The sequence below is a fragment of the Spermophilus citellus genome (assembly GCF_964194105.1).
Source record: "Spermophilus citellus genome assembly, chromosome: 12".
NCBI lineage: Eukaryota > Metazoa > Chordata > Mammalia > Rodentia > Sciuridae > Spermophilus > Spermophilus citellus.
In genome coordinates this window covers 7884151-7900771 of record NC_138198.1, presented here as the reverse complement: position 1 = coordinate 7900771, position 16621 = coordinate 7884151, and the positions used below count along the sequence as shown (strand labels likewise).

The window sequence follows — 16621 nt, the reverse complement described above, 5'->3', positions numbered from 1 at the left end:
TTGAATTTTGTTTCAAATTTAAGAAACTTCAGGAATAAGAATAGAAAGAAAGTTCTATCTCTGACTTCCTAAAGCCCGGTAGGAGGGGCGCAAAGGGCCATCAGGACCTGCATGAAGATGGCCTCTGAAGGGGGCCCATCCCACATAGGGAACATGAACAAGCAGGGAGCCAGGAGGGCCAGTCCCAAGTCTCACTGTCAGAGCCACAAGTTACACACAATGGAGGGGATACCACTGTGCCAGGTCAGAGGGACCAAGGTGAATGCACTGTTTTCAGCGAGAAATAGGAGAGCTGAGGCATCAGGAGCCACTGGCTGAAGAGTCTGGTCTCTCAATCCCACCCCCCTTCTTGCAGGGACCCAGGACAGCTTGAAGAAGTGGGGATCCTGGAGCTAATGCAAGGAGGTAGGAGGAAGGAGAACACCTGCAGAGAGAAAAAGAGATGCTCAGAGAACAAGGGGACAGTTGGAGACCATGGAGGTCCAGTGACATGGTGACAAGTGCCAAAATAAACATTGGTACCATGGTCTGAGGCCCTGGGAGGCCAGTCCATATGGAAACAAACACATGGACAGCTAAAAAGGAGGGCACATTTCCTGAGACCAGAGCACCTCCCCCACGGGACATGCATCACCTGGAAGGCGAGAACAACTCTGCAGGGAGAAGCTGCATATGCCCCACCAAGTCCTCTGCTGGGGAGGACTGTCCAGTGACCCAGCTGGAACCTTGCACCCCCAGGTGGGAAACTACCCCCGAAAGCACACAGGACCTGTAGTGGGTCCCTTGTCACAGAGGACACTGTTAGGACAATTAAGAAATGAGCCTGAGATGAGATGGACTAAAGGATCCATATGGATTTGAGTCTGGTGGCTACTTGGTGGTCCTACAGAAAAATCTTGCTAGAAAACTACACTAAAGGATGTGGACTGGATTTAAAACAAAGCTTTTTGTATTGTATTTGCAACTTTTCTCTATGTCTAAATGGTTTCAAAATAAAACAAATCCAACTAAAACGTACCAAACATCCAATATGTACCCCAATTCAGATAAACTTCAAAATATCCCATTCACCCATCCTCGTGTGCTGCAAGGGCCCAGTGGAGGTGCCCCAGGAGCACAGCAGCCTGGTCCACATGCTGCTCCAGGACCGCAGACAGCTGGTGGTGGAACAGGGAAATACGAGGCCCACAGAAGTATCTTGTTGGGCAGGGAAGCAAGGAAGAGCCCCACACCAAAAGATGATGTGTGCCTCAGGGCCAACCCGACCGGGCTCCCAAGGCCAGAGCCTGGGCAAAAAAGTGATTACGACCTACAAAGTATACTTATGTCCATTACCAGTTAGATAAATGATTAAATAAATGAAGGGGGGAAGAAGAGAAATTTTTCCAACAGAAGAATTCCAAATAAATCCCCCTTCCAGACTTCAAAATCTTCAATATTTAAAGAATAAACTGTCTAAAATCATTATGTATCTACAGGCCATGTGTGTTTACCAAATATACCTACATTATAAACATAGTCTACAGTATAAATTAAACCATACATTGCATTTCTGTGGGCCTACATTCCCAGAACATATGCAAATACAGGACCAGGACAAGTCTCAACAGACAATACACAATTCCTACAGAGTGAACTTTCCATCCTTCCTAGAAGGCTGGACACTGTGATTACCCTGCCCCCCTCCCCAGGCCTTAGTCCCTGGGTCCACCCCTCCACCCATGGCTGGGGACGCACCGTAGGACGCAGCAGAGCACCATGAGGTGAGTGGGCACGTTGGCGGGGTTAAGCATTGCTGGGGTGTCGGACCTCATGCAGGCCAGGAAGGCCCTCATCCTGCGGTTCTTGTCCTCTACGGCCTTGCCCAGCCACAGCCTCTTCAAATTGGGGCAGGTCCACTCCCGGAAGGCCAGGGCTTCCACTAGTTCCGGGGTTTGAGGAGACTTCCCCTTGTAAGCTGCCCATTCCTTAATGATCACTGGTGAGACTACAGAAAAAAGAGAGAGAGAAAAGAAAGTTCACTGAGGCACATGACTTACCGACCGTCAGCCTGCACAAAAACAACCTGCTCTACCCACGAGCCTGGAGATATGTCCTTGCAGGTAATTGAGGCGTCCTCACCTTAGCAAACTACCAAGCACAGAGCCCTCATGCTCAAGTACTTTGTGCCCTCTACTCTGTGATTAATGGCTCATTCAGATTTGTAGTGAGGTCATATGTAAATTTCTTCTCAATCAGATCATGACTTGACTTTCCCATAGACCCAATGAACAAATCAAGGATGTAAGAATGTACCAAGAGTTTAAATCTACTAAAAGTTTTAGTAATATTCACAGAATAGGTAAAATTCACAGAAGTACGTGATTATGTGGTTATGTTAACATGGAAAGCCCAACTTAGACAGCTAATCTCTTCTTCACAAATTGGATTTGAAAAATAATTTGCATTTGGCAACCACTTTACTCAAGGACTTCCTTCTTGAATAAACAGCGGACTCTAAAGAGTGGCCAGGAAGACACAAGTAGAAAAAAATTTCCAAGTTCTGAATCTAGATGATGTCAGCACAATGACTGTATCCAGCAAGACTCAAGACACTGCCAGAATCTCTAACATTTCATTTGGAAAAAGGGCAAGAAGTTCTGAATTCATATAGTACAAAACAATGACCTCTTATCCACAGTGTGAATTCTTACAAACACAAAAACATGCACATTTTCCCCACATCATTTCCAAATAAATTAAGGGAAAACTGTGAGAGTGCAGATACAATGAAGGTGCTCCATGTGCCAGCAGCATGTTAAACTTCCTCGTCAACTGCACTGAGGTGACGGCCTGATGGTAAAGTGTAGGTATGCATTTCAGAAGGAACAAGTGGCTCACTTTAGTTCAGTAAACACCAGAACCAGAGCAGGGACCTGTGTGGTCCTGTGCCCAGTGCGGGACTCAACGTGAGTCCAAGGCCCCACTGCTAGCCACCATACTCCACGGCACGGCCCACAGGCCAGCAGCAGGGGCAGAAACCAGGATGGTATCGTGAATTCTAATTTGGTCTTCAGCACATTATTTCTATCCAGATAACATCAATCCCCCGGGGTTCATTTTCTCTAAAGTAACACCTAAGGCAGGTGAAAGATTCTGAAGGTTCCAAAACCGCGACAGAGTTACATGAATAACTGGATGGTCTCCAGTTCCACTTCAAGTGTAAATATATCAGGCAATACAATAATCTCTTAAAATGTGAAGAAAACTGTCAGGAGTTAGATACGTGGATGTACAGTTTATCAGCAACAGAAAATGTAAATACATTTCAATACCCAACAAGCCAAGTAACAGTGTCACACACAGGAACATGTCATGGACATGCCTTGGGGAAGGGCTCCAGACTGTGCCCCTACACATCAAGCTCACTGGGATGAACAGGGGTACAAGTCAGGACAGTCGCTGAAAAGTTAGCCTTTTACAAAAGTATTATTGCTGTCATTAGACAAATTCCTTCCATTGACATTTTGCTATCTTAGTGTTTAAATGTTAAAGGGATATTTAAAACACTCAAAATATTTGAAAATCCATCAACTCAAAAAACACAGGTAATACATATATAAACATACGCTTATTTGCTTTTATTTAATATTTTTAGGTGTCAGAAAACCAAAAAAATCTCCATCAAGCAGAACCTGTCTTTAGACGCACAATCTAAGGTGCCCCTCCCCCACACCTAGTTCCCACTGAGCTCCAGCACAGCTCAGCCTCCAGAAGCACCCCCCGCAGCAGTGTCAGAACACAGAGGATCATCATCATCATCACATGAGCAGCCATCCTGGGAGCCCACTCCCCTTCCTGGCTCCTTTCTGCATCCAATGCAAAGGAAGTATGGGCCAAGAGGAGCAAGCCAGGCGAGGAGCTTCAGAATGAGCTGGTGACCAACGCACCGTTTGGGATGTGCCAACAAGCACACACCCCCACACACCGTTCCATATACACCCCACCCCCCTCCACAAACACCCGCCACACCATTCCACACACACCACACACATGCACACTAGCATGGGTTCTAATGAATCACAAAAAACAGAATGTTAGAAGCCCCTTGGACTTTCTCAAAAGAGGCATTCTTATTAAATTTACCTTTATCTTCAATGTTTCTTTCCCTTCTGTCAGCTGTGTTTGCCCCCATTTAGTCATATTTAGCAATCATTTTATCTTATTATGTTATCTTCATTTGGGGAGGTATGGGAGGTACCTGCCCTGCCTGGTGCCCTTAGAAACACTTGCCAGGCTCTGGGTCTGGCAACTCTCCTACCAGGGTGCTGAGGGCTGGCAGCGGCCTGAGCTGGCCTCATCTGACACTGTGCCTCAGATGCATACCTCCAGACTCAGCGGGCCACAGTGGGTGCCGGGAGGAGCCATGCTCTCTATCACAGCACCAAGCATTTATGTTCCCACTGAGCTCCAACACCGCTATTCACAAACACAGCTCACACCTAATTTAGAAACTTGTGTCTGTACCAGAGGAAATAGGTACGATGAACACAAATCTTGCTCCGAATGCAAAGCTGCTCTGGAGTTGCTTTGTCTTACAAGAGGCTCAGCTGCTTTTAAACAGTCTAATAACCTGGAGACCATTTAAATACACTGCCACTCAGCAGCTCAGCCGTGGAGCCTTTGGCAAACCATTTACCAAGTACTCAGCCAGCCGCTTCTGTGTCCAGGCAGGGCCAGGGCAAGGAAGGCAGGTGAGCAGCGACCTGCATGTGCCTGAGCCTAAGGGAGGGTCTTCTTGGGTTCCCCGACCCAGCCTGGTTGCAGGGATTAAGAAAAGGGGCTGTAACCTCGCTATGCAACACAAGCCTGATGATTAAACATAACAAGCACCTAGCAACCCTCACCACGCAGGAAAAACTGTGAGGCCAGCCAACATTTTATATATTATTTACAACAAATTAATATAAAAATAGTTTACAGATCGAAGAATTCCAAGGCTTGTCCAATTTTCAGGTTGACTGTAGTAGCGTTGAAGGTGCTGGGGGCCAAACAAAGCAAAAGGCTTGGCTCTGTGTGGTAAGTCTCTGAACTGGGCAGCTAAAGGGTACCAGTCAGGATAAGTGAGCTGGCAATGCCTACTGCTCTCAGAGAATCACGGTTGCCCAGAAAACAGGTGTCTCCACTCTCTGCTCTAGCTCATAGCAGCCAGTTAACAGAAAGGAGGCTGAATTCTCATCGTTTTTGCAAAAACCTCTGGACACACAGGATTGCCTGGAAGGGTGCCAAGGAACCGAACCACAGGAACATCTTGGATGGGCACAGATCGGGCTTTAGGAAAAGCATGGTGGTATGAATGACTCTGTGCCGGTAGCAGGGCAGAAAAATAGACACATATTCCAGAGGTCCACTCATCCAGCTGAAGATCTATGAGTAAATCTTGTGTGTCACCATCAACAAATATATTTATTTTGCTTTTCCTACTGATAGGAAAACTATTTCAGGAACAAACTTTTTTTGTTTTTGGTGGTGCTGGGGATGGAACTCAGGGCCTCAGGCAAGCTAAGGCACGTGCTCAACCACTGAGGTTCAGCTGCAGCCTGAGAGGCTCACTTAGCCGTCACACTAGCGAACAACTCTAGGACATCCACTTCCTATGTGACTAGAGGCCAAATTCAGAATGCATTTTCTTTATAGAAAGGACCCCTTTAAACTGCAAGTTGGGGGCATAAAACACTGTCATACTTAAGCTGTCCTTAAAAAACAAACAAACAAACAAACAAAAAAACCCCAGTATTTCCCATTGGATCTTAATCACATTTTCCTAGCATTGCACTTGACATGACAACCAGCCACCTTGGAAATCTGTTATAATGCTGACTTGGAACCAACCCCAGCCAAGGAATAAGAAACGTGGTTCTTTGTAAGCCAGTTCCTACAGACTGGTAGTGGCTGCCTATAAGGCCACATTATATGGTATGTCCCTAAGCTCAGTGCCAGGGTACCACCACCAATGAGCAATACTTGCTCAGAGCTCAGGAAGGGGCAGCCTGCATTGTGCACAGGCCACCTTGACAGGGAGGGACAAGAGAGTGAGAAGAGTGACCTCCATGACCTGGCCAGCTAGCCTGCTATGCTCGTGCACCTGTGTCTTAGGAGGCACATCCTGAGCACTCCTCCCAGTTACGAGCTCCTTTGTCTCAGGTCAGAAAGAGGAAACTGGATACAGTGAAGCTGGTTTTTCCTTCTAATAGGAAAGCTTCCTGCTCCTTCCTTCCCAAGCAGCACCAGCATGTGGGCAGCAGGGAAGCCCTGTGGTTCTTAGCCACTCAGCTGCACACCTGTGAACAGTTCAATGGATCCCAAAGGTGAAAGGCTGAGAATGCTCTTCTTAAAACTTTGCTACCTGAGGTTGGGGCAGTCCACTGCCCTCAGAAATATCAAGCTTATTAGTAGGACAGAGGCATGCAGTAGACCTGATATTGCAGATGCGAAGGTAACTTGTTCATAGTCCTCATTCTCCCCATGTACGTGATAAAGCCAGGCATGGTGGCCTGCTGCTGTTATAATCCCAGCAACTTGGGAGGCTGAGATTGGAGGACTGAAAGTTTAAGGGCGGTCTCAGCAATTTAGTGAGACCCTGTCTCAAAAAAAAAAAAAAAAAAAAAAGAGCTGGGAATATAGATCAGGGATAAAGCACCTCAGGATTTAATCACCAGCATCAGATTTAAAAAATAAAAAAAATCTCAAAATAAATACTAATCCAAAAGAGTAACATCAGACTCTGATGGTGGTGATAGTCTTAAGTAACCATATCTTGGGCTGGATCAATTAAAAGGTTTGTGAGAACAATATTGCAAATACTAAATCAGCATACTACTATTGATCAGTTATGCTATTTCATGAAATAATCTACAATGGCAGACTGACTGACTTTTAATCCCAATGGTCACATAAGCAAGGCATTTCTAAAGCAAAGGGGACTAGGGGGAAAAACAACAACACTCCTTTTGGTAGCCAGAAAAGAGTAATAAACACAGGGCTGGGGCGTAGCTCAGGGGTATGCTTGTCCAGCATACACAGGGCCCTGGGTTCAATCCCCAGCACCACACAAACAAACAGAGAATGAACATAGACTTAATGTCCCTAACCTAAAAATGTGAAATTCAAAATGCTCAGAAATTCAAAACCTTTGAGTTCCAACATACAGTCACAAAGTTTTGGGTTTGGGATGTAGCTCAGTGGCAGAGCATGTGTTTAGGTACGCTGTGATGTTGTAGGACCTCAATCTATCCCCTAGTCCTCCAGCCCCCACCTCAAAATGTTGCAGATCTTGGAGCATTTCAGATTTAGGGTTTTGGGATAAAGGATGCTTGATCAGCAAAGTTTATGCAAATATTCCAAAAATCCAAAAAACTCTGAAATATGAAACATTTTTGGTCCTTTATTTTAAATAAAGGAAACACTCAAGCTATATAGGGAAATCCTTTATAAAATAATACAGTCTAGAAAACTGCTCCCTAGGTTCTATAAATTTATCATGAGTTTATAATTTACTTCCACCTATTTTATAAGCCTGTTTCTTTTTTTTTTTTTTAAAGAGAGTGAGAATTTTTTTTTCTAATATTTATTTTTTAGTTATCGGCGGACACAACATCTTTGTTTTGTATGTGGTGCTGAGGATCAAACCTGGGCCGAACGCATGCCAGGTGAGTGCGCTACTGCTAGAGCCACATCCCCAGCCCCTAAGCCTGTTTCTTTTACTTACTTAGAGATAATGACAAAGACTTGTTATGGGAAATGCAAAGTGAGCAAATAATGGCCACTTTTGTTATTAATTGAATGTTAATTTAAAAAAAAAAAAGTTAATCACTGAACTTTACACCATGAATTCTTCACTCTTATTGTAACTGAGGCTCCACAATGCAATATATCCTTTTAAAACTTAGGCCTTGCTCATCCTCAAATCATTGCAGCCCCTCCCCTGGCCCTTGGGAAGAATCACTGATTGAGGGTGGCCCAGGGCACCTGAGGACAAAAGCGACTGGGGCAGCCAAAGCTCTGAGGAGGGAGGCCAGGAGGAAGAGAGGGTGCCAGGACCACCTGCTCCACAGGTGGCCCTAGGAACTTGCCAGAGCCTCAGCACTTCCACAGGGTGAAGCCTCCAGTCAGGAGCCTGGCTTCAGAGCCTTGCCCTGTCTCCAGCAGCAAGAGAAACAAGCCTCTGGGCTCCGGCCTCCCCAACCACAGATGCTCCTGGTCCTGCCCTGGGTCGGTTAGTGCTGCCACAGTAGGCAAAGGTTTGATGCATTTCCTGACAGAACCTAGGGATGAACACAGAGGAGTGGAAAACAATACTCCAGACTGTCCAAGGCTATAATTCTTAAAGGGTCTGACATCCTATTTCCACCATACAGCAACTTAAATGATGGCTAGGTAAGTCACATGAAAACTGTGAACATTGATCACCTGCTTTAATCAAGACTAGGTTTCTACATGAACTCATGCCTTACATTAAATGACAGTTAAATACTTTGAAACAACCCTTTACAACTTTAATATACCCTTTGAATAGTTTTCTCTGATAATAAAGCCCTCTTGAAGTATTATTTTCATAATGGTGACCGTGAACTGGAACATACATCTCTACAGCACAATTCTCAGATCCCTGCCTCAGAAATGGCCACCAAAGCTGTCTAAGCGGAAGGCTCCTTCTGGAGCCCATAGAAAGAACAAGCCTTCTCAGGAGCCTGCCCCCTGTGGCTTATGGCTCTTCTTCCATGAGCCAATGATGTAGCACAATCTGCATGTAGTCCAGGAGTGACCCCAGGTTAGACTGTGAATGTCCACAGGTGGCAATACCATCATGACCCACCAGTCACCACGAATTCCTGGGAACCTTCCTAAGTCCGGCTTCACTGGAGCATGATCAAGCCTTCTCCTGTCTCACTCAGAGCATCAAGAAGCTGCAGCCCTCTCCCTACTACTAGCAAAATGTGTGATCGATTAATAGATATTTCAAGTGATGAAGCCTAAACTGATGGTCTGAGCAGCCAGTATTTAGTCAGCCGCAATCTGATGAGCATGTCGAGGCAGGCATTTTAGTGCTCACACCGCAGTGAGCATTAGTAGATGCCACTCACAAACAGCATTCAAACACAGCACTCACAAGAGATTCTCAGCATGAAAATCTCCCTGTGGAGAGCTGGGGTCAGCTAGGGTTCTCATGGGTGGGGGTGGATTACTGCCATAAAATCCCTTTTACAGGCTGTTTGCCCCTCATGAACGTAAGTAATGGATGAAGGAGCTCCCCATGAAGATCAAGATTCCTAAGCTGCTGCCTAAGATCTCTCACACTGAAACTCGGGTCAAGTTTACACATCATTTCCACTGAGCAGCAAGTTTTTATTTATAACAGCACATCATGAATACATTTCTCCCAACACTTAAATTCTAAGGGCTTTAATTAACTCAGCCTAGGCAAAGTCCACCTGTATGAGCCCTTTCCTTCCCATGTACAGACCTGTCTTTTTCAGTTCAGTCTGTACATAGCTGGCAACTCACCTTGCTAAATAGCAATATCACTCTACCAAACCTCCAGTGGCTCCCTCATCTCTATGAAGAGTCAAAACTGGAGTCCCTAAATCACCCAAGCAAAAAATGATTTGTTCAGCACCAACCCTTAGAAGGACCTCACCACATCTATGTACTCTCTCACATGCGAATTTAATTTTCTAATGTTCCAAATTTCAGATCTTCACCTCTATTAAACCACAGCCATGTCCCTATATCAATTATTTACCCTTTGTTTTAATAACCTGCTAGATACTCCAATAATAATGGATGTGTTTTAAAAATCACTTTTAAAGTCTGATGAATCTGGCAGGTGGAGTCCTCACTCCTCCATGATCCTGGTGTGACCCAGCTGGGTCTCATCCTTTTGTACATTGCTAAGCGGCTACCTTCTCCAAAGCAGGCCTGACACAGCCTCACCCCCCATTTTCCCTGCCCTCACCCAGAATGGCAGTCCCAGAGCATGCACTCCTCCCTCTTCCTCCCTCCCACCTAAGCTCCACGAACATCCACTCCTTATCCATAACTTTCGTAATTTTCTCCTATTCTCCCTGGCACATTCACCTACTCTCTCCCCCGGTCCTTTCCACTGATCAAATACCACAATAATGATCAAACTTTAACTTCCCATCCTTACCAAGGAGGAGGAGGTGAAGAGAGGAAGGGGGAATAGGGTAGAGAAGAGGTGGGGGGAGGGACCAGACCAACCCAGCTCTGAAAAAAAAAAACGGCAGCAGCCCCGCCTATCTTACCTGCATTTGGAGATAAGAGTACCTCCACCCTTCTGCACTCTCCCAAGTCCCTTTCCTCCTCCACTAGGTCTACGGCACCCCCACCTGAGGTCTTGCATGCCTGCCTGAGTCACCTCAGACTTTTCCTCCTGGTCCTTCCTTCCTCTGATGGCTCATTCTCACAACTTCTGACCCTGGCTGGGGTTGGCCTGCATGGAACAGGGGTGGGAGCAGGCAAGCACCTCTGGGGCCAAGGCTCTGCCTGACGACTCCCCTCCCTGTGTGCTCAGCACACTTCCGCCCTTGAGAAGGTTTGGCCCCACTGCCTATTAGCACTCCAGACCCAGGCACGGGTCAGCTGTGTGTGCGCACGGGTCAGCTGTGTGTGTACACGGGCTGGTCGCACACCCACAGCAGGGGCACGAGGTGTTAAGACTACTCTCTGAAAGTGTCTGGCACTGCAGTACACACGAAGCCAAACATTCTGAGGCCAGAGGGAAAGGGGAAAGTCAAGTTGGCCTCCATGGGATGGCACAGGTGATCACTGGAAATTCCTCGAGGAGCCTGCTGTGGAAAGGTAAGTCTAGTTTTGGAACACTTAACCAAATAAGTCAAATACTTTCTACCACAAAGCAGTTTTTCCCAGGATAGAAGGCTGGGCGTTATTAGCCACCAACCCAAGCCAGGCTACAAAGTGAGAAATGCCATTTTTTTCTGAGCAAATGAAACACGATATGAGGAAAGAATGAGAATGTATTGAGAAGATGCCATTTCTAACACTCAGTGTTCCTATCCATCAAGGACACAGAGGTGGAAGGTAGCGACCCTGTGGGGCCAGCATCACCTTCTATCAGCTCTGCTCACAAAAGCAACTCAGCAGTGGCTCTCAGGACAACTATCTCCAAGGAAGGAGTGACAGGTGCTTGGTTTAAAGCCTTACGGATCACCATTTTGGCACAGAAACTGCAAACAGAAAATTGAAGAATCTACTTAACTTTAAACTAAGTTCTGAAACTCAGAACTACACAGTCGGTACTGATCATGAGTTTCACCTCTAATGAGGCCTGCATTTCCCCACCACACAGCAGGAACTCTGTAACCAAACGTTCTTCCTTTAAAAAGAATGATGTGGTAATTTACAATTTCCACAACTCATAATATTCTTATTTTAGACTGTATGTTTTGGGGATATTTTCTATTTCCTAGTAAACACACACTGGTTTTTATACTGCTTACATCAGGAGATCAAATTACTGAGAGTAGGAAGGCACCATTTTCTTAAAAATATGACATAAACCCACTAGAAGATAAAAGAAAATGCTTTTGACCTCAACTTTGATCCGAGTTTCAAGTTAATACTTTCCAGCAGCCCCAGTCTATCTGCTGGAAGCACACCGCCTCTCAAGGGCTCTGAGGTAAATCAGCGCAATCCTGGGACAACCCACTCAAGTCCCACAACCTCTGCCATGGATGCAGAGCCCTGCAGGACCTGTCTCCAGACGCCAGCCTGCTGGGGAGAGCAGATCTGCACCTTGTCAACACCACATCAGACACACAAGTGTCCCGGTTCCTAAGACGGGTAATCACAGAGAGTGACGGCCATTCAAGAGTGCTTCCAGATCAACATTCGTTTAAAGTGTAAACCTGCGGTTTTATTATTTTACTGAATAAGCACCATTACTGGAACATTACTGAGGAAAGTCTGGCTTCTCCTCCTGTCCTCAGGGCTCTACCCTGGCCTACTGCCCAGTGGGCAGGCCGGCCCACCTCCTGTACACGCAGACTCTTGGGTCAACTCAGTCAGGATTCTTCTAAGGCTTTAGAAAATGCACAAGAGATTACGAGGTACCGAGGAAAACAAACAATGGATTGTTACAGTACATACATTCTGGTGGAAGTCTGTTCTTTCTAAAAGCAAGTCTCTCAGTTTTCTTTCTGCTTTCTGCCAAACTAAACAGGACTCCGTAAACATACTGACGAACTGGCCTATAGAGCAGGGCAGCCGGAGGCAGGTCTTTGTTGGCTTCATCTTCAATAGAAACAGCAATTTTGATTTCACCCTTTGCATGGAAGAAAGCAGAATAATATTGCACATTTTTCATGTTGAATTTATAATCAACTCACAGAAACATACTGTATTATCTCCATTAATGACATTGCAATTCTATTCCAAATCAAAGGCTTAACAACTGCCCTACCCCACGACGTACAGAAGAGTTAATTTGGCAGTCTGTGTCTAAATGTATGCTCAAAGCCTCAAAACAGATCCTACACTACTTTATACTGAATCCAAAATTAATAACAAAACACGTAGAAAATCCAAAGTCTTTGAAACAACCTAGACAGATCACACCAGACAACAAATAGAATAGAAAATGTTGAGAACTTGGAACTTTTTTATTTAAGGGATTAAGATGGTCATAGTATAATAAAATTTATAATTTTCAAAGACCTGATGCAATCAATCCGAGGAATTAAGTATTCTGAAAATGAAATGGTCATATATTTTTAATTAGGCTCTTTCATTAAAAATGACCACATATTAAAAATACTCTACCTAAGAGAATGCTCCGTTTTACAAATGTACTAGGTCTCTGCATTAGTGTGATAGGTGCTCAAAGAGCATCTCATTGTGAGTGAGGTCATGAGCAGCTACTAGGGCAAAGGATCAAAGCACCCCACCTCACTCAAGTTCCAGTTAATATTGTGACTCAAGAACATGCCTCCCAGAGGCAAAGGACCCACTGTGTGGCCTTCAGCAACCCAGACTGTTGCCAAAATTCTGTGGTCCTGTCTGGGGCATTTTATAACACCAAAATATATCTCAGAATATTTTGTGGAGAAATTTTATTTATGTATATTCATAACATTAAAATATATTTGATATCTTCAATGTCTGTTAAATTTATTCCCTTAATAATTTTATAACATTTTCTTTCATAAAAATTTAATTTCAAAACTGGTCATTCCCTTTTCGTCCACTACTCTCATATTCATTCATCCAGTAGCTATGTGTATTCTAATTCTTTTTCTAAATCCAGTAGCTATGTGTATTCTAACACTCTCATCTCTTAAGATTATGACGCTTTGACAATTCTCTGTACTATCATGAAGTTTCAGGTAACTACACATCTTAGCCTGTACAATTTAATGCCAGAGCTATTCAGCTCATAAGAAATAGTATGCACTATACTATTCCCTAGGATGCTTAAAAAGCTGAACATTCTAAAATCTGAAAAGACAGGTTTACTTTTCTCCAAGTCATTATGTCAACATTTCCCCCTTGATATTTGTGAGAACCGAAGAGTGTCAGCTAGAGTCTGCATCCCTCATGTGGATCTGAGTAACTGTTGGGGACAGGGCTCAGATCCCATAGGGAGGGTGCAGCAGATGGCTCCAGGGTACCCTACATCTCCAAGAGACCCACAGGGAAATTGTGCCATCTTTTTACATGTTATTTCCCCAAACTTTGGTCCCTTAAACTTAGCAAAATCCTTTTCCCACAAAGTAACTTTCACTTACCCTTTATAATTTACATTGAACCCCAAAATAATATTTACCTTACAACCACAACCTGAAAGTGATACTATTCATGCATATTAATATCAAACAGTAAGATGAGTTTGGAGGCAATTACAACTAAAAAATAAATGAACCAAGTAAATATTACTAGCTAAATATTCATGTCCTTTTTAATTTATAAAAGTAAGCAATGTTTGGACTAGTCCATCAACAGTCTACCTCATGAGTACTGTGGAGTAGGAGTCTTTTATACTTACTGACTCCATTTCACAAACCACAGATGAATTGCAAAAACCAGAAAAGCCTGATTATATATAGTGGCACAAATACTGAGGAAAGCACATAAATAATACATGATAGTAACAAACCAATTCTGCATGATAACTGGTCACTTAAGTAACTTGTTAAATTGTGGGCCCATGATTACAAATGCCAACATAAAGACTACAGATCACTGAAGAGATTTAAATACACATAGATGCACTGGAAACACCCAGATTAAAAAACAATGCCACACTATATGCACATATTTAATCATGCAGTTGGAAAGATACCAGTAAAGTGAAATTATGACGCTGTGTAAAAAGGTCACTTTGTTTTCTGAGTGTGCATATGGTAACAAGATCCTGTATTCCACAATGCTATTAGCACCATTAAAACTGCACTCAATGAAGTAGATGAACAAGTCAAAATACATGAAGTTATTACTACCTACTCAAAAGGGGAAACATTACTTTCTAAGGACAAACAATAAATAAATCAGACATTATATCTTACATCAGAATTAATTCTGACATTACAGCACAAATATGGAAGAAATTTTGAAGTTGAAATCAGGACAATATAATTACCAGTAATAAAACAATGTGATGTGTCATTATTTCATTAGAAATTTGAAAAATATTTTAAACTAAGTTGAAGAAGAAAGTAAGACTTTCAAAAGGTCTTTACAGGCATAAACTTTCAGCTTTTGTTTAATGTTTAGAAAGGAGAACGTAAACTCTGATTACAAATATTTTACTAAGAAAGAAAAATGGTTTCCAAAATGAAAAAGTACAAAACACCTGTCAAGGAATGGGAGCCACTCCAGGGCCCCTGGATAATACCTTCGTCAGGACATGGAAGATGTAGGGGTACATCAGCCCCTTCTTGTGCCTGTGCTCGGCCACTCTTAGCACCTCAGGTGCGACGGGGGGCAAGGGAGGTGTGGTGATGTCCATGTGGTTCCTGGTGGGCATCGACAGGAGGCAGGGGATTGGCTGAACTGTGCCCATCTGGCTCCCTTTGCCTTCCACTAGCTGGCTTCCTGAAGAGGCAGTGGAGGAACCTTCTGCCTACAGAGTGACGGACAGGAGAGAGAACAAGTTTGCATCACATTTCCACTTTCTCAAGGGTTCCAGATGCTTGTCTACCTGACATCCATGGAGGGTACAGAGTCCTAGCTGGAGAGACCAGATCTAGTGCCAACCTGAAGACAGAGCAATCAGAGAGCTCTTATCTGATCCTCTCCTCAGACTGCCTCGCACACAGAAATGCCACTAACACCCGCTGTCCTCAGAGGACAGCCCTGTGCTCCCAGCTCCTCTGTGTCTATGTGACTCTGCACTGGGGGTGGGGGGATGGTGCTGGAGGCTCAGGAAGCCACTGTTGCTCCCCCACCCACTGTGCTCATCTCTTGGGACCTCCTGCTCTGTCACTGCTTCACTACCTCACTCGGCTCTCACTCCCCATCACCACTTGGCCAAGTCCTCCGTGTTTCTGCTGTCCTCAAGAAATTGCTAATATTTCTACACAGCAAGAAACTAACACTCAGAGAGGCTACACAGTCTGCCTACCAATATGCAACCAACAAGTCAGAACTGAATTCATATCCAGCCCTGACTTCAGTCTTGCTCTTTACTGCCATCGCTGGTATTTAAAGAACAGAATCCTACTGGGTATAGTGGCACATGCCTATGGTCCCAGCTACACCAGAGGCTAAGGCAGGAGGATCACTTGAGCCCAGGAGTTTGGGGCAAGCCTGGACAACATAGAGAGACCCCAACCTTAAAAAAAAAAAAAAGAAAGAAAGAAAAAGAAAAAGAAAGAAAAAAGAGAGAGAAAGAAAACAAAACCCCAAACTCAATTACATGCAGGCAAAAATTAAAGCAAAACCAAAACAAACCCAAGTAATCCTATCAAACACAATGGCTCAAATCTATTAGATGGGAAATACCCAATTTGTAATAACTGCCACCAAAACCTGGAATGTGTGCACTGAGACCCCAGATGATTAATGCAGAGCTGGGCTAGTGCCAGGTGGTGGTGCCGACGAGATGCAGGAGATGCTCTGGCATAATCTGTATCTTCTGAATAACGGCCTAAGAGCAATCATTATTTGTACAATAAACTTCTTTTTCTTGATCAGAATAAAAGTTGGAAATGAAAATTGCTTATTGCTTGATTCAGTGCCACCCTAAAGACACAAATTTTTCTGTTTTGGAACAAAATGTCTTTCAAATGGGTGCAGTTAAGTGCTTAATTTTACTCTTTAATACACAAGTGCAAAAATAAGTCTTAAGAAGAGTAACTAGTGGATAATTCACAAGTGTTTTCTACATTCTCCCTCTTCCAGAAGTGCTGAGGGCCATTGCCAAGTAGGAATGACGCATCGATATTTCCTTGCCAGCGTACCCCATGTTAAATGGACTTGCCTTGGAAATTTGCTGTGACCTTGCATGTGTGTTTGAGAAAGGTGACCCTGCTCAATGGCCAGGGTGGATCCAGGTTTTAGGAAGTATCCGGGTTTAAGATAATTTGGTTTTAAGGCGTTCCCG

General features: G+C 44.2%; 1 protein-coding gene across 2 annotated transcripts in view; it reads right to left on the bottom strand.

The window, feature by feature from the left end:
- FAM120A (family with sequence similarity 120 member A) overlaps positions 1-16621 on the bottom strand; it is a 104043-nt gene that overhangs the window by 20947 nt on the left and 66475 nt on the right. For both annotated transcript variants that reach the window (XM_081263047.1, XM_081263048.1), the window contains exons 9-11: positions 14912-15139; positions 12169-12343; positions 1738-1987 (exon numbers count right to left, since the gene is read on the bottom strand). In XM_081263047.1, the coding sequence (XP_081119173.1) occupies positions 1738-1987; positions 12169-12343; positions 14912-15139 (653 nt within the window). The remainder of the gene's footprint in view (positions 1-1737; positions 1988-12168; positions 12344-14911; positions 15140-16621) is intronic.